General features: G+C 34.0%; 1 protein-coding gene across 1 annotated transcript; it reads right to left on the bottom strand.

Annotated features, from left to right (window-relative positions):
• Positions 1-96: 96 nt before the first annotated feature.
• LOC105135137 (clustered mitochondria protein homolog) lies at positions 97-17,094 on the bottom strand. Its single transcript, XM_011039873.1, has 26 exons — positions 16,755-17,094; positions 16,293-16,401; positions 16,109-16,170; positions 13,882-13,974; positions 13,237-13,309; positions 12,743-13,093; positions 12,568-12,635; positions 12,337-12,468; positions 11,966-12,007; positions 11,298-11,822; positions 11,033-11,187; positions 9,639-10,182; positions 9,502-9,564; positions 9,318-9,419; positions 8,033-8,350; positions 7,533-7,625; positions 7,330-7,431; positions 7,049-7,153; positions 6,713-6,846; positions 6,023-6,206; positions 5,384-5,515; positions 4,814-4,926; positions 3,948-4,038; positions 1,120-3,409; positions 740-819; positions 97-318 (listed from the first exon to the last, which is right to left on the bottom strand). The coding sequence occupies exons 2-24, from the start codon at positions 16,351-16,353 to the stop codon at positions 1,283-1,285; spliced, it is 5,670 nt and encodes a 1,889-aa protein (XP_011038175.1). The 5' UTR covers positions 16,354-16,401; positions 16,755-17,094; the 3' UTR covers positions 97-318; positions 740-819; positions 1,120-1,282.
• Positions 17,095-27,119: the final 10,025 nt, after the last annotated feature.

Here is a 27,119-nt window from a genome sequence, read left to right as displayed (position 1 = left end):
ACAATACAAACAATTCGCCTGCCCTTCGGCAAGAGAGATGTCGGGGAATTTCACAGGTTCAAAATATTTTAGTTTTAGTGAAAGTAATGCATCTTTAAAATGTCAAAGCTATAATTAACTCAATGGAAAAGTTCCCCTTATTTACAATTCAATCAAATTAATTTTTCAAAGTCAAAGATATGGGAAACCAAAAGGACTGAATGTATTCAGATGCTATGATCCAAGTTATCAAAATTTTCTACCTGCATTTTCAGCCAAGATTTTCAACTTGACGAAACATGTGCTGAAGATTCAAATGGTAGACTTCCTACTGTATACCTGCACATCAAGCAACACCCAGAATAAGGCCCCCAAAATGTGGCTCTATTTGATGTCACTTGAGCATCAGCAAGTAATTTCAAGTTATGGGTGACTTCACTTTTTTTGTTCCGGTAAGTCGGCGCGCTTTAGTTTATGTGACTTGCAGGAAATGAATTATTTTTTACCGAAATCATGGCAACTTCAAGTCATGGAAGAAAAAACCATTGGGCGTCCAAGTCCTGTTATGTATCCACTACCCAGACATCTCTTGCTGGTTATTCAAAGGAATCAATTATGGTACATTTTAAGAAGAATCCATGACAAGGCAGCAACTTATTAAAAAAGGCAGTTCCTCTCTTTTGACCTGGCCCGTTTATTATGCTAAAATGGTACCGTTTCTGGAATTAACAAGAAGGGATAGAAAGAGAGACAGAAATACCTGGAGTAACAAAATGGAAGCATCTGTTACTGTGTATCCACTATCCAATTGCACAGGCACAAACCAAGTCAAATGGAGAACTGCAAATTTATCAGAACATAAATATACTAGTCACAAATAAATCTTGTATGCACTTACACCAAATTCTATCCATAGACTAAGAGAAGGTTCAGCCTGCATATTGCCCTATGGCTGTGATACGGAGGTCTAGAAAGAAACTGCAGAGAGCAGTGTTTACAAATATGTATTTACATAAGAAAATAGAAGATCAAAGAAGCAGTTCATGAAATGGAAATTTCCTCAGGTTCAACAGATAAGTTACCTGTTTTTGTTAGTCAAGAAAACAAAAATTACATTGGCTTTGATTATAGAGAACAAACCTTTAAATTTGCAGAAGGTGCTGTGACCATGAAAGCCAGAATATACTCAAGATACTTGTGCCCCTCGCGCATATGATCCAATAAAGATATTATCTTCCAGTTTTCTCCAAACAATCCTGCTTATTTTGAATCGCCTGATTGGAAAGAACAGCAGAACCTAGGATCATGTAGCACTAGTTGTGCAACCTTCACCTGCAGCAAAGCTTGTAGATTTGGGAGATTCACTGCCTCTTACCACTCTGTTATATATAACTTTAAAAGACTGTGAGCCATATGGTCGACTAAGCAAGCTCATTGGCATTCTCAGAGTCTGCTTCCGGTTTCTCCTTCCCCTTAACAAAATGCTGAAGGTTTTCTCCTCATTAATCTGCTGGTCAATACTGCTAGTGACATTTTCTTGTGAGCCTTTTTCCTGACTCGAATCACTCCTATAAATTTGAGCTTCGGATGGATTTGAATGACCATTTTCCTTTATATTTTCCAACCCAGCCCCAGTCAATTCCTTCACATTGTCATTTCTGTCTGATGCTTGAAGGTTTGCTTCGTCATTTGCTTCTCCTATGTTGTCAATGTCCACTGACAGAATTGGAGGTGGACTTGGGCTTTCAGAATTTTCAAATTGTGCTTTAGGCTCCAATAGAGGATCAGCAATTGGCTCAACAACAGGTGGCAGGACAGAGAACTCCACTGCAAGGCAGCCAGGCCATACTGTGGTAGGAATAAACTCTGACACATTGGGGCTCGCATTGCACTGCCAGGAGAAATGATTAGGATGGAAGGCGCTGCTAGTAACAGGAAATGTACTAGTTGGTACAGCTTGACTGTAAGGAGGATACATAAAGGGCAATGGCTGTATCATGTTTGGGGTTGGTGGTTGTGAGGAGTATGGGTATGGATGGTGTGGGGAGGACATTGGATTAATGGGGCGTATGACAGTTGCAGGTCCAGGGTGAAGAGTCATGTTTACAGGCCAAGGTGCAACAGCTGGAACAGCACCAGGAGCAGAAGGAAGAGGGATGTTGATGGCAACTGGTGGAGCACGTCCAATGGATGTTGATGGGTTGAAAGGAGCTGCAGAAGCAGACAATTTCTTATTTGGTAATCCCAGAGCATCGCCTGAATTCAAAATCAATGGTTTGTCCTTCAAGTCCTCTGCTCCAGGCAAAGTGGAGCTGAGATCAACTTGTGGACCAAATTCACTAGATGAATCCTTCTCATGAGATTCCTTTGGAAGGGAATCAATTGAATTTGGCATCTGGTCACTCAACATTCCATTATGTATAATTTCATGAACCTCAATATCACCAGATTCATGTCCTTGCACACTCTGAGACACCATCAGGGAGGAATTTTCTTCCAACACGTGAGTTGAGTGTTGTTCTTCCATTTTATGAACACCAACTATTTCCTTCTTCAAATCATCCGTGTAATCTGATTCAGAATTCTCATCCTTCTCTCCACTTCTTTCTTCCACACCCATTACTACTGAACCAGCAACTGCTTTTGCTTCATTTGTCTCTTCAAGTTTTCCATCGCCAATTTCCTGGTTATCTGAATTATCATTTTGTGGAAACCACGCCTGCAACTTAGCAATGGTACCTGGTGGTGCCAATGCTACTTCCTTGTATGAAGGAGATTTTCCAAGACTAACTATTGAATTCTTTGATGGATGAATGTCATTAGGGGCAGAAACTGGAGCCAATTCTGATGAAGTAAGAGCCTTGCTGCCAATCGTGGGATTCTCTGTTGTAGAAGTTTTATAAGATGAAGGAACAGACTTGACCCTGTAGGTTACAGCTTTAACCATTCTCCTCCCAAATTTGGCACCTGGAGGGAGATTGGTGGTTTCATGGTCTCCATAACTTCCATGAGATGGTGCTCGTTTCTTTAAAAGGTAATACTTGCTATTCTGGTGAGCATTCTTGACAGGAGCATAATCCATGTTAGTATCCACCATCTTTTTGTGATAACTATAAACTTTTTCAACAATCCCCCGCCGCTGCTTTAGACGTCGCCCATACAAGCCAGCTGATCTTGGCCTTTGAACTGGTTGCCATCCATCATCTCCTTCAGCATGATTTTCAAGCAAGGCTTCAGTCCAGATGCTTGGTTTTTTTTCCACATTCTCTTCCACAGCAGGTGTCTGGAGTTGAACTTGGGCAGAGCTGGTCTCTTGGGAAGCATCATCTTCAGGCACTGGTATCTTCACATCTGAAGCATCTTTAAGAGTATCTTTTGTAGATTCATCGAAACTTGCCATACTGACATTTGGCTGGGTTTTATCCTTTACCTGAAAAGCAAAAGGTTGCAAAGGCATGTTGTATTAAAGAAAAAATTAGAGGTGACTGTGTACAAAACATTGTAATTTTCCAAGTCAGTAACCATTCTGAAATATAGCTTGGCAAAATACTTGATCTCCATGGTGGATCTTCATTTCATCTTTTCTTCATTACTTCAATTACAACAAGAAAAGTGACAGGCCTTCACTGTTAACAGTATTAGAGAAGGAAAAGTTCGAAGGAGAAATCATAATTATTCTAGATCTTGCCTCTGTTTTCTTGTCATTGTACCCCTATAACAAAGACAACTAGTTTCCTGAGCCTTTGAAAGGGACAGTGTCAGTTCATGCAAGAGAATTGTTTCTACAGTATTCCAAATGATCCAGTAGGGAACCCCTAAGATGTTTACTTCACAAATGAGTGCCTATTATCTATACTTTTTCAGTTCAGTGCAAGATTCATGAACAGAAACTAGTGTAATTTTTCCCTGGTGTCGTAGGCTGCATGATGGGTTAGAGTTGTTTTAATCAAACAAGAATATCCAGGTACCTTTGTGATATAGCTCTTTCTCTTTCCAGCGACAACATCTCTCACCTTACCATCACGACTTGGATTAATATAGTCCAGCAAATCTGATACACTGCCAAATATTAAAAAAAAAGGTAAAAACTATTAGTTTCAAGATGTCTGCTTGAACAAGAGTTTGCATCATAAGCCAGATATGTACATGTAACAGCATGTTCATGGTGCATATGATCATATAGAAAGCAATAGTGGCATCCAACCAGATCAAATTATTCTGCACATCCATTTCAAAAGTATTCTGGTGCAGGAACAGCAAAATAGTATATGAACAGGATAGATATGATGCTCTTGGCAAGTATTTGACATGCTTCTTGACCAAAGAAAAAAAATCTTTGGGGAAGTTACTGGATGTGAGATGGACAGTCCTTGCTGAGTGAAGTTTGTGCATGTAGCAAAGATCATGAAGAAACTTCAAGCATTAAATCTTCCCCTTTTCCTTTATCTTTGTGTGTGCGTATGTGTGTTGAAGTTAACTTATTACAATTTCATGTATGTATTTCCAACAAAATTTAAAGAGCATAAATTGTTTTCCATGCAAGTCCCATATAAAGATCATGAAGAAACTTCAAGCATTAAATTGTTGAAGAAACTTCCCCTTTTCCTTTATCTTTGTGTGTACTTGTTGAAGTTAACTTGTTACAATTTCATGTATGTATTTCCAGCAAAATTTAAAGAGCATAAATTGTTTTTCATGCAAGTCCGATATAAAAAAGTAACCACACCAATAGCAGAGCATCCGAATGTTGTGATTAGTAAAAGAAGCAGAAGAATAAACTGTATAAAATAATTAAATGAAGCAACAACAATAGTCCAGCGTTCTGCTAATATACCTTAGGTGGCCTTTGCTAGCAATTGATGCATCAGGCTTCTTAGTACCATTTCGCACAGCTTCTTGCTGTTCAAAAGCCTTGGATTCAAAATACTCAAGCCAAGCAGCAGCATCCTGCACATTTTATTATAAATTTAAAATTACAACTGGATAGGAGTCATAAGCACATATATAAACATGCCCTTCTGAAAAGTACAAAACTTGGTAATGAATCTCTATGTCAGAGAGAGGGACAGAGAGAAGGTAAAACAGATCTCATGTAGTTCTTGAAGGCTTGAACTCATCGACTTGGAGCCATTCATTTCATGGCTCCATGTCATGGTGAAAGCCAAAATAATCCCCAGGGGCCTAATTAATTGCAAACTTATCTTCACTTCAACCTTTGGATCACCAAGTCAGGAGACGTGTTATCAATTATGAATATAATACTTTCAAGATGTTCAAATTCATTGAGTGCGCCTAGTACTATCAGATTAATGATTGTTTCTAGCTCAAAGTAGGTGATGTAACATGAATGCTTAAGAGGAGAGAAATGGGAAAGGTTGATTAATTAATGAATTTAGCAAGACACCTGAGTGCGTAAATCATCTGGACCCAGCTTTGCTCGGAGAATTTGCAAGGTTGTTTGTTCATGTTGAACACTCAAAGGATATGCTTCCATCAATGAGAGTGCAATTGCTATTGCATGGTAGCTTGCAGCAGTCTGGCATCATTAACCAGAAACAAAAAAGGATTACCTCTCAAAAAGAATTAAATGCGCTAATTTTTCCAGATATAGTAAATAGATCATTTATACTTTATTGTATGTAGCAAGTGAAAAATGAAATTTCATTAGCCATTTATTGTTTCAATAGATGCAGCAAAGTGCTTAAAGATGGAGTACCGACTACCGACCATCTGAAATGCTCAATGCTTATGAACATTCTTTTTTCCCCTACTGAGGATTTTTATATTTAAAGAGGAAGAAAGAAATCGATATGGCAATTCTTAAGGTTAATTAATTACAATATGGAAAGTTTATTGTATCTGATTGTTTAGAACACTTCTTAGTTAATATGAAGGTAAAGCATATTGCATTAAATAATTAACTTCAATTAAGCATATAACAAGCTTACCCAACCATTTTACTTTATGTCATCACCTAGAAAATATTGAGCATATTACGAAAAATATAACATAAACAAACTTCAGGAGAAGGGAAAATTAAAACCTGAATATGGTCTGGTCCAAGTAACTTTTGGTTGCATTTTAGAGCTTTATGAAGATATCTGAGGGCGACATGCACATTCCCCAGACCTTCCTCCATCATAGCCACATTGATGTATGTTGCAGCAGTGTTTGGGTGTGATGGACCGCATGTGAGATGTAAGAGATACAAAGCACGCTTTACATACCTAATCAACAACAGTACTAGTCTCAAACTAGGGTAAAGTTAAACCACAAAACATGAACAGATTATCATGAAGTATGGTATATATGAATCTAACTGTGGGTATCTCCCAAGACTCACAAAAGAAGTATGGGAAAAAAAAAAAAAACTTTAGAAAAGACAGATAAGACCGGATCACACTTGAGAAATCCAAAATGAAAAAAGAAAGGATCTAGGTTTGAGCAACATAGATAAGAACCTTGTTTGTCAAAAACAATAGAGGGAACCATGTCGCTTAAATATGATTATCAGAGCAACAGATATTTAAAATTTATGGAGTGGAATCACAATGAGAGCGATCATTATTCTGATAATTCTAAAGAGGGATAATTGAATACGATCAGGTAGTCCACAAGGCAACCAGTCAACATCAAGACAGAACCAGATCAAAATATAATGAATGTGAAACATGAAATTGCATAGTATCATGCAAACCTAAAATTATTAATACACGATGAATGAAAAGCATACTTGAGAGCCAGCTCTGTATGTTGAAGTCTGTAATAGAACACAGCAAGATCCCCATAGCTTTTCATTGTGTCTGGATGATCAAGTCCTAGTTCCCTCTCATTAATATCCAAGGCTTTTTGCTGATATATAGTGGCCTGTAAAGCGAACAGAATATTAAATCAGCACAAAAGGTAAACCCTCAAATAAAGGAATGCAAAGTTTCTGGGTTGATTCTGTGACTATAACAAGTCATTCTGCCACAGATTATTGAAAGAAATTTAGCAATGTGACTATAATCTGAGTGTTGCTAGTGAAAATCTCCAGCTACACGGGAAAAAAAAAAGATAATAAATAGACCTGATTGAAGTCTCCAGTGTGATATAATACTACAGCAAGAAGGCTGTATGCTCCTGCAGTCATTCGATGGTAGGGGCCACAAACTGCCACTAGCTTTGCAAGAGCCTGGAAACACCAAAGATGTGAATCAGCTGAACTACAGTACCAATAGAAAAAGATGATTACATAGTGAAGCACCTCGTTGACATGGAAAAAACAGGGAAAAGCATTATTATAAAAGAAGCCATGACAACCATGCATTTGCAAAGAGTATCAGAAGTTTAATTTCAGAATGCATATACCTTTGTCCCATAGGTGACTGCGTCTTCAAGTTTTCCCTTGTCCAAGGCTGTTTTTGATGATTCCAGGAGCTGCCTTCCATCTGCAGAGGAGCATGCTGCTTGCTGAAAATAAAAGGGCACAAATCAATATGGATTGGACAAATTTTGACTGGTTTTCAGACAGGATGAAGAAAAGCTTGTTCACATCAATCTCAAGTAATCACCTTATGTAGTGGAACCAGACTGACAACATCTGATTTTCTGAACGGATGTGGAGAATCCATATCAAAATCCCTCGGAACCAACTCAATGCCCACCTGAGAGGAGGGGAGAAAAAATAAGAGTGTCAGTTTATACATGTCCCTGATTCGATTTTCCCAAATCAGATAAAACATCAACTACATTTGCATGAATATGCAATCCATTCCTTTAAAAGGTATTGTTTCATTTGGAGGAATATCACATGCAGGGATGAAAAGGGAGTCATTGTCATTTGTGGGAAACACTGCTGTGAGTTACAGGTTTACAATTGTGACTCACCAAAAATAATCTTCAAGTTGGGCATAGTTAAATTGAAGCCAGCGGATTAATTGCCAATGATTCATAGTCAATTTGTTAGAATCCCAAAAATTGGAAGCAAGCAAGCAAGCTTCTTGTAGATTAAACAATTTTGAGTCTCTATATCCCACTTGTCATTCATTCTAGAGCACATGCAGATATTTACCTTGTGGCACAACCCTCGCAAGATTGCAAATTTCCTCACATCTTTGAAGTTTAAGCTGCTAAGATCCCATTCATACCGCTTCTTCAAAAATACCTCCAGCCATCTCCATACAAGAGGGTGGACATGGCAAGACTTGATTGAGTCTCTGGTTTCAGGAATCCCCAGCATCAGATTTAATGCAGCAGCTATTGATACAGCCATTTTCTCTTGGTCCACAACAGCAGCAATCACAGCCTGAAGTATATGCTTAAAAGCTCGTACTATCATCTCATGAATGCAGAGTGACTGTACATGCAACAGCTTTTCAGAAAGCTTGACCTGTTTTATAAGATAAATATCAGAAATTACCCAATATGGAAATCTGAATTAAAAGGTAAACATTCACAATTATAAGAGGAGTTGTTAACACATTAGCTTACTGGAATTGAAAACTATGGGCAATCCTAAGTTAAAGGAGGCACATCAAAATGCACAAATATCAGCAGTCATTCAGAAAGTTAATTCAATACTCTTAGAAATTAAAAACACCATTTATGAAGAAAAATTAGCATTTAGTGCAAGTTTACATAAATGATAAATTTATATGGTACAATAAATGTACACACATGAAATAAAATAGATGAGCATCTTTATATGTGAAAAATAGGTAATTTTTTTATATGCAGTACTAAGCCCTGTCAATTATGCTACAATTAGCAAAATAAGTGAGCTGACCCAGCCTTCAGTCAATGTCATTTAAGAGCAAGTGACTGAGCCCTCAACAGCAGAAGCTGCTCACGAGGATCTTAAGGGCATGCGCCTTATCTTGTGAAACTCACTCTATATCTAGTGAAGTCTAGGCCACACAAGATTACCACTCAAAAATCAATGCCTTAAGGCTATGATGCGCTTTATGCATGCCTAAGTGTGTCGAAAAGGCCTTTTAAAACTATAAGGATCACATACAGTTAACACTTGCACTGGCTCAGACAATAATCTTCACATGCATATTTATACATATGAATGAACAATGGCATGATGGCAGGTCTCATTGTCAAGCATGGGCATACAAGGATCTGATTGGGACATCCTCCAAAAAAACTGGATGGTTATAGCACAAACACAGTTTTTTATAAAATAAAATAAAAACATTTGTGTAAAAACAAATGCATTCGTTAAAGCTAGACATAAATGTGCCCAACAGGATGGTAAATATGGAATTAAAATTTTCTTTGTGGACAAATAAATGTAACTAAAACATGTACTAGACATTAAAAGCCAGGGTGCTTGTTAACAGAGAACTTACAACACGCCCAAGGGAACGCATCTGAAGACCTCTGGTATGCATAAAATCAGTTAGAGTCCGACCATCAACGGGTGAAAGCTCCAAAGAACCAAAATCTGCTACCTGCATTTTTTTTACCAGTACTCAATAATAAACTTCTAGAAATGCAGATTGGTTGAGATAATTAATGAAAAGGGTAGAGTACCAGTTTAGGAAGAGCAACTTCAGTGTAATATTTCTGAGACAGGTCAATTAGCTGTTGCAGAGACTGTTGATCACTTCATAGGTTAGTTCACACCTTACTGGAAAGGAAAAGGCAATGACCAGTCAAGGAAATACTACCTTGCGATGAAGTCCAGTGTCTGATTCTTTTAGTCGAGCAAAGGCTGCATCGGACAACAACTGCTGCAGTGCAAGCTCATTATCTTTAGCCTCAGTTTCAAGGTGAGATTCCACAGATGCCAGTGTAGCATCTTCAACTGCCCCACTTAAGCCATCAGAGGCAGGTCTTGAATTCTCCGGCTGCATTTTTACATTGCTTTCATCTGATTTTTTCTTGTTCTTAAGGGACTTAAGAGGGGTTCCAAGTCCCTCAACCTTCATTTCTGTTTCTGTGGAAGGCTTCTTGCCCTTCTCAGTGGATGGTTTCTTGTCTTTTTCAGTATTTTTCTGGTCTTGCAAATGCTGTATCCAGCAGGCTCCGAGTTCCCATCTCACCAAATGATCCTGCTCCAATACCTCTTCTTCAAGCCTGGTAAGACTTTCTTCCAGTAATCTCTCTACAAATGCTTCGGAAGCACTGAGTTCTTCAAACTCTAAAGCTTGCAAATTTGATGTCCGCTTAGTGTGTTCTGAAGGTGTTGGTTTGTGAAGTAGTAGTCTCAAGCTGTAAGGGAGGAAAAGTTAAGACTTCTGCATAACGAATGCAGCCAAACAACAAGAAAATAACCAAATTAAGGAGTGTATGCTATCACTCTGAAGTCATAATATTAAAATCTGGAGGCTTGGCTTTTGGCTATAAATATCTTTCATCCTGGTATAATGTTACTATCATTATGATCAGTACAATAATACACATGTAGTATGGGAATGCATGTCACAGAACCTAAAACCTAGTAATAAAAAATAGATTTACAGGTAAGAACTAACGTGCCATGCACATGGAGAATCAATCAAATCACCTTTCAAAGACTTCCATCTTTGAAAATTTTGAGGTTGAAAATCGTATGACATGATTGGTATTTTCCAAGATTGGAAAAATTAAGATTCCATGTCAAAATTCTCAAGTAAAAAGCAGGGTTGACATTTAACTTCAGCATAATTTAGTTGAAATGCAAAAGACATCACAGTATCGAATTTGATCATCATTGCATTCTAAAATTGTTTAAGACAAGGATCCACTTCTCAAAATGCATAAAGACTTCATAAATCAAAGCTGACTAAATTTATTATATTGGACTGGCATCTGTCTTTTGACAAATCCATATAGAAAACAACAACACTATAGGTTACCCACTTGTGAATGGTCCATCACATTGTGCTTGTTCAAAGCTAGAGTGCAGCAATTGTATATGATTCTTAGCACAGCTCACCATTAGGTAATTTTAGTTCATCAACTGCATTAGTTAATTTTAGCAGATAATATCTAAGATCTCTATTGCATGTGAAACTATTAACTGTGTGGGGAGGTGGCTAATTTTAGTACTCATTCGTGCATAGGAAAAGATGGTAAGAACCTGTTGATGTTAAGGGCATTTGCACCACCTTCAGGCTGTTCAAGGTCAATACTTTTGGATGGAGGACTGGCTTTCTTTTCCTCCCTCACCTCAGCTTTTACAATAGCAATGAAACCACAGTATCTTACATTAACAGTACCAAGTGTTGCAATGTCCTGCAGTCAAGATGCAAAACAGAATTCGACCAGCTTACCAATTAAACCAAAATTAAAACACCAAACCCTTGGAAGAGCATCATTGAACAATTACATGTTCTGGGACTTACATGAGCAGCAGTGTTCTCATCAGCTGTGATCCCTTTCAGAAGGTTCCTCTCTACTGAATTTTTCTTATCAGTTCCAGTTGCTTGAATCCCATCAATTTTAGTGTCTACCTTAGAGCTTGCATTGGTAGCATCTTTCATAACTTTGATGCTTAAATCCCCAGCTCTCTCCGTGTAAGGGATATTACTGTTTGCAACTGAACCCAATAAATTTGGATTTAATTTTACATGTTGCACAGTTTTAATGGCTCTGAAAATGGCAACATCGACAAATAGGCTGTGAAGCAGGAAGGCTTTCCTGTCCCGAATCTGCCTCTCCTCAGCAGACTTGCAAGGCATAGATGCGACAAACAAAAACTCGTCGGCCCAAGGTATGTGATCCTTTTTCCCATCTCTTCCACGACCACCTCCATTTCCTCCCCATGTTTCATCCTCAACAGGAAGAGGAGGACAAACTGATGGCAACTGTGCTGCTACGGGAGGGATAAGCCATGTGTTTGCTCGAAAACCATATGGAAGATTCCCGAACTAATCAATGGCCAGGAAGAAACAAAAAGATTAATAATTGAAAACAAGAAATACAACGTCAGAGAGAAATCATTAAATTACATTTGAACAATTTATTTCCCTTCTTCTTTTGAGATAACCATATCAACACAAACGGTACATACCTTGTTACGCTCTGCAAATGCTTTCATGAGCTCATCGTAAGCCTGACACATCAGACATGACATCTATATCACTTCAACAAAATCTAAACCGAAAACAAAAAATACATCTCAACAAAAGATAAGACTGTTGATTTACAGACCAAACTTCATATATTAACAAAATTACTGGAAAAGCATGTGACCTTAGCAAGTACAAGTACTGTTTATCCGCAAAAAAAATCTTCTGAGAAAATTAATGGATTCCACTCGATAAATGACAGAGGATGCACCAATTCAAATATTATCCAATATAAAAGGAAAAGGAAAAAAAAAACTACTACAGTTTTTTAAAAAAAAGAGCCAGAAAAATTGGGTAAGTTAGTGAAACTAACATTATCAAAAGCTCGACTAAGCTGCCTTAGCAAATCAACAAGATTGTTACATAAGGTCCTCTGCTTTCCAACACCATAAAATCCCTTTTTGCAAGCTTCAACTTGAACCAGCTTCCCATTGCACAGCTTCACCTGATTATTTTAACAACAATTAAGAAAAAAACCTCGTCAAAAGATTTTAGACAAAAAAAAAAGAAGATAAAAACATATTCATAAATAAAACAATCTTACATCAAGAGAGAAAAGATGATCATCCACGGAGATCTCATCAATCCGTCTTTTCGTTGCCTTCCTTATAACTGCATCAATGCCAACCACATCTTCCATTATTTCCAGTTATACCATCAATTATCTCAAAATTACACTCGTTTATTTATAATTAGAGAGAGAGAGAGAGAGAAAGTACACTGAAGAGGAGGAGTGAGATGCGAAAGAGAGAAGAACTCGTAAAAGCTCCCGAGCTTAGGGCACGAGTGGCTCATTTCTTCTTCTGCATCCACCGGAACATCTTTTGATGATGATTTTGGTGACGATGATTGTTTATTCGTGGTGGTGGTGGTGGTGGAGGAGGAGGAGGATTGAGATTTAGCGGTGGTTTTCTTAGAAGTAGTATTATCCTGCGCAGCCGGCGCATTCTTTCCGATATCAGACTTGATCTTATCATGAGCACTCGCCGATGGACCGAAGCACGTTGTGCATGCCACGATGTCCAGGAGTCGTCTAACGTGCGCCACTGCAAGCTCCTCATCGAGGTCCTCTGTAACAACGAGAAAAAGATATGGAGAAAGTAGCGGGAAAACGAAAACGAAAACGAAAACGGAAACATTAAACGCTGTCGCTTGAAATACTGTTTAATATCTGAAACGGCGTCGTTTGTTGGTCAGGATTTTTGCCTTTTACCATTGGTTAAAGTGAGAACGCAAGGCTTGAGTGCTGACACGTCGACCGTGTCTTTTAACCGCGCTCCTCTAACCTGTAAATAAACCATGACAAAGTCAGATTACTTTAATGCCCCTCACATTTTAAAGAGATAATTTTGGAAAGTAGACATTAAAAAAATAAGGGAAGCTTCAAATTTACCCACCCGGCCGCTGGATAATCTCAATTATATACTCAAAGTATTTTTTTCTTAATTATACCATTAAAGAATTTGTATTTCTCAATGGGACTATTCTATTAAATAAACTAATGAAATTATTAATTATATGCATGCTATCCATATCAGATAATGAAACTGAAACGAATTATCATTTTTAGTACTGTGTAAGGGTTATTTGAGATATTTTTTATTTAATGTCGTATGAAACATGTAGCCTATCTTATTAAAGAATCTGAGAAAATTTCTTAATGATTTCATGAAATTCATATAAAAAATATTGATTCCATGAAATTCTTTACCAGTCTTGCCGTACTTGAAATTAATGATCTGGACTTAGCCCACAAGATCAACACCGTTCAATTTATACAGTGTCCGTGTTAGATTATAGTAGGGGAAATAATAAGTAAAATATTAGTGTACGAATAGTTTTCTCTCTTTATCCTTACCTCGTGCGACAACGAAAGATTTGTGATGTGACAAGTTTCAATGTTCACCGATAAAAGTCGACGAACGTCTATGATTCTGTCTGTTGATATTCCCTGTTCAAGATTTACAGGTTAGCATTACGAGATTGGATTAAGAGGGCAAGCAGAAAAGACACGAAATGAGTAACTAAAGGTCACCTTTTATTCGATCACAAACAAAAGAAAGGGAGAAAGAAATGTTACCCAATACCAACCAAGGAATTTAATTGAATGGAATTTAGTTTTTATTTGGTATGGTGGTGTAGAATATTTTTTAAAATTATTTTTTATTTAAAAACATATTTAAATAATTTTTTTATCTGTAATATTTGCATATCAATACCATAAAAATATTAAAAAATTATTTTAATATTTTTTTCAAGTAAAATATATATTTTTAAATATTTTTAAAAATAAAAATTATCACACTTTAAATTATTATTTTTAAACACTCATCTAATTAAAAGGTTTTATTTTCAGCTAGAAAATTTTTATAGTTGAAATTGTGTTCAGATGTATTTTGAAGATATGTTTAATATAAAATAATATTAAATTAATATTTATTTTATTAATTTTAAATTATTTTAATATATTAACATTAAAAATTTTAAAAAAAATATTATAATATATTTTCAAATAAAAACATTGAAAAAAAAATACTATCCACGTAAAGCCAAACTCACATACCTTGCGTCGCATCTTCCTTTTTTTTTTTTTTTCAAACCACGTATTCAAACGCATGATAGGGGAATGGATGGGACGTGCCATCAATTATGGAGTAATTGTCGACACATTTTGGTTGAAAACAACACTAATTTGGAAGTATTGTATTGAGAAAATGACTTTTGTTTTTTATATTTAAAAAAATGAATTTTTATTTTAAATTATATTTTTTTATTTAATTTTAATTTTTTAATATTAAAAATAAATTTTAAAAAATAAAAAAATATTATTTCAATACATTTCAAAACAAAAGATATTTTAAAAAATAATTATTAAAATAATACTAAAATACTAAATGAGCTCTTTAATGTTTAATTGTATTTTAGGAGTTGTTTCTAGTTTATATTTAATTATTTAATTATATTCAATTTATTTTAAAAAATTAGTGTTTTTAATTTATTTCCCGCCATGAAAAATATCAGAAATATATCACATTACATAACTTATATGTAATTTTACATGTTCAAGAATTTTCTCATTGTTTTTTAAAGGGAAATACTAAAAACAATTCGAAATCTATCACGCATAGTACAACTTATCAAAACTGAAAATTAGATTTTATTGATCGAATCTTAATTAAAATATCAAATCTTCTCCTCTTTTGGATATGTAAAATTTAAACATGGGCATAAGGAAGTCACATGATATACTTCTATTAATCTTACGGTGAAAATCTAATTAACCAGGATATATAAAATTATTTTTTTTATTAAAGTTGGTTTGTAATTGTTATAGTTTAAAGTATTTTTTACTTGAAAACATATTAAAATAATATTTAAATTTTTTTAAAATTAATTTTTAATATCAATATATTAAAATGATTTTCAAATACCAAAAAAATTATAATTAAAAGTATAGAAAAAAATAAAAAATTCAATTTTTTTAAAATATTTTTAAAAAATAAAATCAAATGGGCTCTTAGCACATTCAAAATTTTTTATTATTATGTGCTACCTATTTTAGAATGTTTGTTATTAAGTTTTAATATGTTTTTTTTCAAATTTTGAAAAAAAAATTACTTTAACATATTTTTGTGTTTTTAAATTGTTTTAATATGCTAATCTAAAAAAAATTAAAAACAAAAATATATTATTTTAATATATTTTCAAATAAAAACACTTTTAAAAAATAATTATTATTATATTATCAAACAGCATGTTGAAATCAGTATTTAATGTGTACCGACAACAAATCCTGTGTCATTTAAACGGGACAATTAATCAAAGCCTAAAAGTAGATTAAAAATCAGCCAATGAGCTCCTAGTTGACAATCAACATGGCTGGAGCGCTAAAGTATTCGAGCCACGTTACAGAAATAAAGTTTGCAAAGCCAGATGCCAGTCAAATTGCAAGAAATGCAGAAAAGGATACGAGTAGAAGATGCCATGCAAGTGCAACAAATTAACATGATACTTCATTGGAAGGAATTTGCTAATTATCAATAATTCCAAATATATATAAGAACCGGGACTCAGGAGGACCAAACCTTCAAAACAACATGAGTTTCGTCAGGAAGGTTTACGGTAATATCAGTAACCACAGGAAGAACTGCACAAGTCATAGATTAGACAGAGCATTAGATATAATGACAGATGAAATGGAGGCAGGAGGTTTATTCATGATCAATAAAATAAGAATATATCGGGAAAGAAAAACTATTGAATTGATACCCTTCTCGTCCTTCTTCCTCTTCTCTCCTCTAGCCTTTCCACGATTGTTCCTTGGTGCCATTTTCAGCCTTTTGCTTGGTTAAATAAGCAGGAATCTCTTTAAGTATACCTATATTTCAACAATTTTCAATGAGTATTCTTTTCCTTTACTAGAAAAACTTATAACAACTCTTCGCTGGAATTGCTACGTGGATACCAAAACAAGTCCTGTTAAGGAAATCAATCGAGAAGATAAAATCCCAATACTTTGCACCAAAAATAAATAAATAAATAAAGAATCCAGCACCAACCAAGAGGATTGATGTTGAAATTTCAAAAAAAAAAAATAACAAAAACTGCAGAAAATTGAAACAGCGCAGGGAATATCAGAACGGGAACGCTGCTTCCAGGACAAGGACATTCATTAATGACAACATGGGCCAGTTCAAGAACTGTTACATATGGAACTCAAGAAATAATTACCAAATAGCTGAACTGAGAAGAGCTCCGGAGCTTTAAGAATTACAGACGAGAGAGAAAGAGGGTCTTTATTGCACCGTATATATGGCTCGAACCAGTTATACTTGCACCAGACAAAATTATATATGTATATGCGGAAAACAATTCTAAGTAAAAAGACCAAAAAGCTGCAAGAAGGAAGGGTAAAGGGCGTCTTTCAAAGATGGATGCTGGTAGAGGGCTTAACCATTAAAGAGGTTTCTGAAATGAAGCTCTCATCCACTAGAAAGAAATGGCGAGAGAGAGGAAGGGATAGAGGGGAGGCGTGGGTGTGATAAGGCAGGAAGGGCGGAGATTTAACGGACAGGTGATATGTATGGCAGTTTCTGCTGGCTGATACAGTAATCAACATATTTCAAGATATTTTAATTTTTTTATAATAGGATATTTGAAATTTGTAATGGTATAAAATATTAATTGTATTTTTTTAATGAAATAAAATGAAAATAGCTTTTTAGTATTTTGAAAGAAGCAAGAGTGCGATGGCAAGAACTAAAGGGTATGGCCGATAAGTCCGGTTGAAGTATTGTATGGGACCACGCATATTAAGAAAAGTTTGTCTTCTATCAGACAGTCAGAGCATTTGCAGATATCCACCAAGTTATCGTAGCGGTTTTGCGTTGCGTTCATGCATCTGTCTTGATTGGTTTCAAAAGTATATTTGATATTTATATGAAAAAAATATTAAATTAACATTTTTTAAAAATATTAGTGTATTAATATCAAGAAAAAATCTAAAAATAAATTATTTTAATATATTTTTAAATAAAAAATACTTTTAAAAAATAGCCTCCTCCATAATGCCAAAAACACATGTATTTACTGGCTTGGCCGTCCCAAGGGCCCAACGTGGTCTCATTTTAAACTAACACACCCACAGATTGCAACACTCGAGAAAAATAGGAGCAAAAATAGAGTAGGGTGATGATCCTAAGTCAGATAGTTTACCTGGATCATGTACGGAGAATTATGATTGATGTTTTATGCATGGATCAATGGCGGCGTTTTGTTTTTCTTTTGCCCTTTTTAAGTTTTTGTCTTTTAAAAAAACATTGTAAAAATACTAAGATACCACGAAATAATGATTATTTATAAGACATGGATCCACTTATACAGGAGATAACTTTCATACCATCTAGGGTGTGTTCACTTTCCCGCTTTTTCTATGTTTAGCAACAATATGAAAAAATAGTTAAAGAAAACTGAATTTTAGTCAAACTAAAAATAATAATGTTATAAAAAATAATAACGTTACCAAAAAAAAGTGTTTTCCTTCTGTTAAAGAAAGGAAAACACTTTCTTTCTGTTTATTTTCTCAGACACAGCTCCCTAAAAACTTTTTCTCCAAAAATCGCAGTCTTTTTTTCTTCAAAATCAATTGCAAACTGATCAGGAACAAGAATATTTTTCGGATCTAAACTTCAGGTATTTTTTTTCCTCTTTATGTCCTTTATGTTTTTATCTTCTTCTGCGTAGATCCAAATCTGTAAAAATAATAGCATAAATCTTTGATAAATCTGCTACTGCTATTGTCATATTTTTTCCATAACTTTTCAATTATCTCGTCACATTCAACTAATCAAGCAAGCAACCTAAAAAAACACATTTTTTCTGCTACTGTTTTCATGAATCATAACCACACAGAGACACAAAACCGGGGAGGGGGGAGATTGTGAACAGAGATAGGCAAAATAGTAACCAAACAGAGAGACAAAACCGGGGGGAGGGGGAGATTGTGAACAGAGAGAGGCAAAACAATAACATAACCAAACAGAGAGACAAAACCAGGGGGGAGAGATAATTGCGAACGGAGAGAGGCAAAACAGCGGGTGGCCGATTTCTGTCAACAGTAAGGCAAAACAGGGGGTGATTTCTGTTAACATGGAGAGGCAACGCGGTGGGGAGGGGATCGATTTATATGAACAGAGAAAGGCCTAAACGGGGGAGGGGCGATCGATTTCTGTTGACAGAGAGGCCAAAACGGGGGGGCGATTGATTTCTGTGAGGGAGACCAAAATAGTGGGGGCCATCGATTTCTGTGAGGGGGGTGATCAATTTCTGTTATATCAAAACGCGGGGGGGGGGGCGCGGTCAATTTCTGTAAAGGGGGTGAATTCTGCTGGGGGCGATCAATCTTTGCAAGAGAGACAAAACAGGGAGGGGGGAATTGGGGGAACCAGGGAACCGAGAGGAGAGGGGAATGGGAGGGACAAAACAGGGAGGGGGAATTGGGGAACCGAGAGCAGAGGGGAATGGGAGGGGATGGGGAACCGAAAGGAGAGGGGAATGGGAATAGTGAAATTGTTGAATATAATGGGAAATTACAAACCGATTATAACAAAATTATAGGAAAAATGGGGAATGACAACAGGGGAAATGAGGAATGGGAGGGGAATGGAACACTGTAATTAGGGATGTTATTGGAGAATTATACAAACCGATTATAACAGGGGAAATAAGGAATGAATATAACAGGAAAAATAGGAAATTATAGAAACCGATAGTTCGTGGGGAATGGGAGAATGAGATGGGAACAACAAAATTATAACATAACCCCAATAAATATACTTTTATGTTTTATTTTGCTTTGATTAATTGATGATTAGTGTTTGATTATATTTGTTATATATGGAGAAATTTGTGTGACTATGCCGGTAATTATATAGATTTCATTGCGTAATGTCTATTGATTATTGTGAACTTATGAAATGTATAATTTTCAAAACATTTTTATCATCGAGAAATTGAATGTTATGATCTTAAATAATATATTTTAAGGCTTTGTTTGTTTAGGGAATCAGATATCATTAGTGTAACTATTATACATTGTCTGTTTCTTTCAGCATAATTTATTGTATTAATTGTGTAAGTATTTTATAAGCTTTTTTTAATATTTATTTCCTTAAATTTTTAGGTTCTTTTATCAGAAAACTTCACTTTCATGATATGGATAGTAAGATAATTCATGCAGCATGTATGAGAGCAGCTGTAACTGTGATAACTACAGGTGTAGCTATTATTGAACAAGAAAGAAATACAATTTATATACCAAGAGAACCACGTATAAATGCAATTGCTCAACGAGAATTCTATATTGACAGCATTTTGAATCAAGGTGATAGGCATTGTGTTAAACAAATTTGTATGAAACCTGTTGTCTTTTATAGATTGTGTGATGTTCTCACAAGTCACAACCTATTACGATCAACTCAAAATGTGTCGATTAGGGAGCAAGTAATTGTGTTCTTACAAATTGTAGGCCAAAACCAAAGATTTTTGTTTTATTAGTGGTATATACTATAGGTCTGTTGAAACCATCCATCGTTACTTTAGAATTGTTTTAAAAGCAATTCTTAAGTTATATAAGCACCTTATTAAAGATCCAGAGGATACAGTTCCAGCTGAGATAATGAATAATCGAAAATTCTATCCTTATTTTAAGGTATGAGAACACTACCAATATTTTCATATATTAATTAATTACATATAGAAGTTAAGTTTATAAATTATTGTTTCATATTTATATAGGATTGTGTGGGAGCAATTGATGGTACCCATGGTCCTGCAAATGTTCCTGTTGAAATTCAAGGAAAGTTTTGAGGTCGAAAAGAAGGAACAACACAAAATGTTTTAGCAGCTATAACTTTTGATTTGAAGTTTATATATGTTTTAGCTGGATAGGAAGGAAGTGCACATGATTCACGAGTTTTAGGTGATGCATTATCAAGACCTAGTGGTCTAAAAATTCCAGAAGGTATATAATAAATTATGGTATTATATGCAATAAACATACAAAATGTTTTATCAGATAAAGATAGTAATAGGTTTTATTTTTCTTAATTTGTAGGGAACTATTATCTTGGTGATGCTGGTTACGGTATTCGAAAAGAAATCATTTCTCCTTTTCATGGAGTTCGATATCACTTGAATGAGTTTACAGAACGTGTACCAGAAAATGAAAAAGAGCTATTTAATCTTCGACACTCTTCATTGAGAACCATTATTGAGCGAGGGTTTGGTATTTTGAAGAGTCGTTTTAGATCAATTGATGGAAAATCTTTTTGGTCTTATGAAATATAAGTAGATGTTGTGCTTGCATGTTGTATTATTCATAATCACATAATGGGGGTTGATCCTTATGACTTTATTATGGAAGAAATATGTTCCAATAGTGATCCAATTAGAAGAACAATCAACTTGAGTCAACGGGAAGAAAAGGAAGAGAATATAGAGTGGATAACAAAGGAGAAATGATTGCATCAACTATGTGGAATGATTATAATACTCAAAGAAACTAGTAATTGAGTGTTAATTATATGTGTTTGTTTTTATTATGTCTTGCTTGAGTTTGTATTATCTTTGTTATATATTTGGAGTAGATGTTGACTTTATTATATCTTCTCTTTTTAATTATTAATTGTAGTTTTTATATGAAATTTATTAAATCTAAATATTGTATGATTTTATCTTGTATAATTTTTTTTTTGTAGAAATGAGTTCCATGCAGAATGAAAAATGTAAGGGCAAGCACTTCACATGGTCTAAGCCTATGTCTCACATGTTGCTTGAGATATTAGTTGAGGAGGCACTTAAAGGAAGCAAACCTTCTTCGACCTTTAAAGCAGAATATTTTGTTAAGGTGGCTATAGAAATAAGTTAAAAGTTCAACGTCCAATGCGAGCCTAAACATGTGGACAATCATCTCAAGACGGTGAAAAAAGAATAGGGAATAATAACCAAACTTAAAAATAAAAGTGGCTTTAGTTGGGATGATTGTTTGAAGATGATTACAGTTTCGAAAGATGTATATGATGAAGAAGTAAAGGTATAATAAATATTATACTTTTTGTAATTTTTATAATTACTTTTGTTTCTAAAATGTTATACAATGAACTAAACAATTGCATATTCTAAACTTTATGAACAGGCACATCCCAATCATGACAAGTTTCTCAACAAAAAACTTGATATGTACGGGGCAATGGCAATTGTTGTTGGAAAAGACATGGCAACCGAAAATTATGTCAAATCATATGCTGATGTTAGCTTAGAAGAGAACACTGAAGAGCAATCAATTTCAATTGGAAATGAAGGTGAATATGAAGAAAGTTATAAGGGAAAAGAAACATCTTCGTCTAGTACACAAAAGAGGCAACACAGGAAGAGAACTCGCATGTATAAAGATGATGGTATTGAAAAGTTGTCTAAACAAATTGGAGATGTAGCATTTGCAATTCAAAGCCTCAGCAAAAATCAACTGGATGTTAATGCATTGTATACGGAAATGATGAAAATTGAAGGCTTTGATGAGATCACTCTTGGGGATGCATTTGATCATTTGGTCCAAAATGAAATGTTGGCAAAAGCATTTATGGCAAAAAATGATAATTTGAGGAAAATTTGGGTTTAGAATTTTGTGAACCAACACTACTACAGGCCTGCTTGCTAAGATGATTTGACTATGTTGGAAATTTGGGTTCAGACTATGTTTGTTATTTAACGAGTATGTTTACTTGTTTAATTCAGTCTAGCATATTTATGTTTGTAATTTGAACTAATATGTGTGTATATGACATCAAAACTTAATATTTATGCATGATTATGTTTGATGTTAGATATTTATATTTCTATCTTGATGTTTATTTTATATATATTAAAGGGATATTAAAGAGGTAATTTCCTTTACCCATACAAAAAAAAAATATCCAAAAAACCCATAAAAATATTTTTGTATGTATTTATCTTTTAAAAAATTCTTCATACCAAAAAAAAAAACCTAAATATATAACTCTTACCATAAACTAATTTGGATTTCTTCATATAAAAAAAAACTTATTTTAAGCGTTTAAAATTGAAAAAAATATATTAATAGGTTTTACGTAAAAAAATATTTCACAAGCTTATTTCTCTATAATATGATATGACATATATTTTAAAAAATAAGTTGTGTATGAATATAGGATATAATAAAACAAATTCATCATTATACTTTTTAGATTTTTTTTTTATTGTAAGCGATTAAATATTTTATATTTATTAGATAAACTTGGAAAAAATAATAATTTATTAATAAATTATTTTCCAATTCATTTTCCATAGCATAACCAAACATTGGAAAGTATTTTCCAGTTCTTTTTCCATAACACTATCAAACATCAGAAAATACTTTCCCGGAATTCATTTTTCAGGAATTCACTTTTCCCGAAATTCACTTTCCAAAAGGAAATAACTTTTCTGCAAACAAACGGAGCCCTAATTTATAATAAAAATTTGTGAAAGTATTTGATGGATAAAACTTTTTGAGTGCGGGCACTCTGGTTAAAAAAAAATCAATAGAAAAAATTAAGGAAGACTTTTATTTTATATTCTATTTTTTTTTACATGAATATAACTCTTATATATTTATAAAGTAATTGAATATATATACTTGATTTATCAAACCTTGCACTCGAATACAAAAAAATCAATGTAAAATCTTGAAAAAATTATCATCATGAAAAAAATATCAATTTATAAAATTAAAAAAATCAAAATCAAATATAATATGAAGAAAAAAATAAAATTTTAAAAAATATTTCAAATAAAATAAATAATAATCAAAATAATTAATACCAAATATAATGAATAAAAAAATAAAGGATAATAAAATTAGAAAAAAATCAAATTTATAAATTACTTTAAATAAAATAAATAAAAAATAAAAATTATATATATATAAAAAACAAACTAAATGATTATATTGAAATTTTAAAGTGTTATGGCAGGAAATTGAGGGTGGGAGAGAAAAAAAAAATTATGAATTTTTTTGTCGGTAAAATTATAAAATCTTGTAGTGAAAAACTGATCAGATTTTTTTTTTTTTATGGGTTGGTCAAAACAGTGGATTCAAACTTCAAGCTCACCAGAAATCACAATAAAAACCCTTTAAAATTCATTCTTTTTTTAAAAACAAACGAAGGAAAAAAAGGCACATAGCATGGTTGAAGATGGATGGACATCATCCTCTAACAAAAATGAGCCCCCTCCCCCTCCCACAATCAACGGCCTTCATTCACCTCCTCAAAAATTCACTGCTTCTTTCATTCTTCCAACTATATCCAAGCGAATTGCTCAACAATTCACCACATAGGCCATTTTTTGCCAATCTCTTGTGCCTGTAAAACATTTCCCTCCCCACGCATCCTTTTCTACCCCATGCATGTTGATTTCTCCTGATGCTAGTACAATAAGATTTATAGGAACACCTATACCCATCAACAACAACTCCCACTTCACCACCAAAAAACTCAACCATTTCAGAGCACGGGCGCGTATATTCATAAATAGACCGCTTACGCATATAAAACATAAAAATTAATGGCGAATAATTAACAGAGAATGGTAATGTATGGATCAGCATCAAGGTTTTGATCAATGCAGGAAGCATGGTGGCAACCAAGGGATTCGTAAAGTAGAGGGATGCAAGAATTAAAATGTCGGGAGAAGTACATTTGTTGTAGGAGAGTTTGCAACAGTCGCCATGAAATAACTCAAAACAAGGACAGGCCCCTCTCCCTTACTTTCACCCCCAAACTCTGGCATCCATTGCTACAACCTTCTATCTCACTCTGCTCGGACCTTTTGCTTTATACTGCCATCATTTCCATGTCAATTCACACAGTATTCAAAATAAATTATAACTATCCAAATAAACTCCTGATTGATAGATAATGAAAACGTGTTTTAGATTTCAAGCCAGAAAGTAAGAAAACTAAACCGATGCATTTTGTGGAGTTTCTAAAGGCATATTCGTGGTCGTTGACAGCTGGAGAGCCTCTGCAGGACAGGCAAAGTAGGTACGAGAAGTCAATCATCACAGTCCTCGGATCCACCGTTCCGTCCGTGTCCTGCTGCGTCTACTCGGTGGGTTCGGGAAGTTAACTCCTCTGTCGGGCCGCCGCAAAAGCGGTTCAAAAGAAGACGAGTAATTTTGATGCGTGACGGGATGTGAGTGAAGGGAGGTTGAGACACGCAAAAATGTGGAGAAGAGGTTGGAGGAGTGGAAGACGGGAGAGGAGGTTGGAGAAGATTGCGTAGTCGTTCGTTTACTGTGAAGGCGCGATGTAGGGAGTTTAAAATAGATGAAAGACTGCGGGCAGGGTCTTGTTCGATTTTGTTTGTTTGGGCTCGGCGGACTCGGCAAAGGATTAACAAAAAGGCCTGTATTAGGCCCGACCCACCACTCAATAAAGTTTTGATTTAGGAACAAGTTGTCCCGTTTTCGAAAATTATAGAGGCCGGAATAAAAATTAGTGAAAAAGCTAAAAACAAAATTAAAATCCGAGAAAATTATTCTGAATTTACTGATATTTTAGAGCGGCAACTTTTAAAAAAAATTATATTTTACAACCAATGACACTTTATTTATTCGGTAAATTAAGAGCTAACCCAGTCAATGAATTTTTTTTTAAAATATATTATTGTTAGTTTAATATCAAAAGTACATGTATAATTTATATATTTTTTTTCTACTACCATTGTTTTCCCAGACCAAAACCTAGGAACTTGCAATCTCCAAAACACACTTGTAATTGGTTTCATAATCCATTTATAAATTATTATAGAGGAAAAGTTATTAGACCGAATGAACATGATCCATTAAACCACCACTATCACGCACGTAGAACCACCACGGTAAATCACTCATTTTCAACCACCACGTACTAAGCTTTGTCACCGTCCCTCCTTCTGTTCTGACTTTCTTGAACCATGCTTATTGCCATTGAAATCACTCCAAAAGGCCCATTATCACGTCATTAATTCAGATCATCTTCACCCGTACCATACATGTATGTCATTTTAAAAAAACAAAATCATTTTTCATCATGAATCAAGGTAGTTTCTGTTATACATTTTTCTATTGCTTGGGTCTTGTCTTGAAGGGAGATAGGGGGTAGTTGTTATGGAGAGATAGAAGAGTGGAGGTGGAATTTTAGGGAAAGAAAATACTCAAAATAGACGAGGAGATAAAATGTATGAGAAGAGAGAGAAAGGATGAGAAGGGAAGAAAAGGAAAAAGGTATGGATATTTTAGTCTATTCATCCAAATTGATTAGTGTGTAAGATGCGGAAATATGGTGTTGTTGTGGTGGGGATTTCTAAATGTATTAACTTTTTTTTTATTTTTTATTTTTTTAATATTAACATATAAAAATAATTTTAAATTACAAACAATATTAATTTAAAACAGAAAATAATATTTTTTTTAAAATATTTTAAAATACAAAAACAAACCAAACATTATTTTTTAATTACTCATGCAAAATGCCCCCTCCTCGTTTAAAAGTAATCAATCTTGTCTTTCTCCAAACGTGCATTGATTTTGAGTTTTTTGTTTTTAAATAAATAAATCATGAGAGATGTAACGGATTCCTAACATCTTGATTGATTTTTTTTGTTTCTTTATCATCTACTGCCTTTTCAAGATGGGATCGGTTCCCCTGCAGTCTCATGAAGCTCCGTTTTGCTTGAGTTAGAGTTTATTTGAAATTATAATTGTGTTATTTTTTAAAATATATTAAAATAATATTTTTTATTTTAAAAAAATTAATTTTAGTACTATCATATTAAAATTATCTAAAAATATTAATTTAAAAAATTAATATTTTTAAAAATATTTTTTAAAGGTAAAAATAAAGATGGTCTTGGTAACTCAAGATTTAATGCATGATTTTTAATTGTAGTTAATTTATGTTTTTAAAAAATTAAATTTTTTTATTTTTTATTTAAGATTAATATTTTAAAATCATTTTAACATGATAATATTAAAAGTGATTTTTTTAAAATAAAAGTTATTTTAAAAATAACCATTATTATTATTTTAAATACCTCTAAAAACATAAACTGTCACCCCGTTTACCGTTTTTAAACCACTTAATACATAAGCGGTTAAGATAATGTTACAGAATTTCTACCAGTTAAAACTTTGAAAGAACAGGATTATGTTATCATCTCTTTGCTCTCTCAGGTTTAACTTTGAGCCGCCACGACCCCTGCATGTATTTTCTGGAAACACATTAGTCCATCATGATCGAGAAAAACCAAATAAAGGAAAGCTTTTACTGCACTGTTTCATCAACCTTCTTGGTGTACTGATTATTTAATATGTCGCGGGTCAAATAATTGTTTTATTAAAAAATAAATATGTAAATTTTTTTAAAATATTTTTTAATAAAAAAATCATTATCAAGCTGAATAGATACATTAATATAAATTAAATTGTTTATATATATTTAATTAAATAAATTAAAAACTATCTATATTAATAAATACAAACAAATAAAATATTAA

Source organism: Populus euphratica, unplaced genomic scaffold (genome assembly GCF_000495115.2).
Source record: "Populus euphratica unplaced genomic scaffold, PopEup_1.0 scaffold2.1, whole genome shotgun sequence".
In the NCBI taxonomy this organism is placed as follows: Eukaryota; Viridiplantae; Streptophyta; class Magnoliopsida; order Malpighiales; family Salicaceae; genus Populus; species Populus euphratica.
This window is presented reverse-complemented; position numbering and strand designations above follow the sequence as displayed.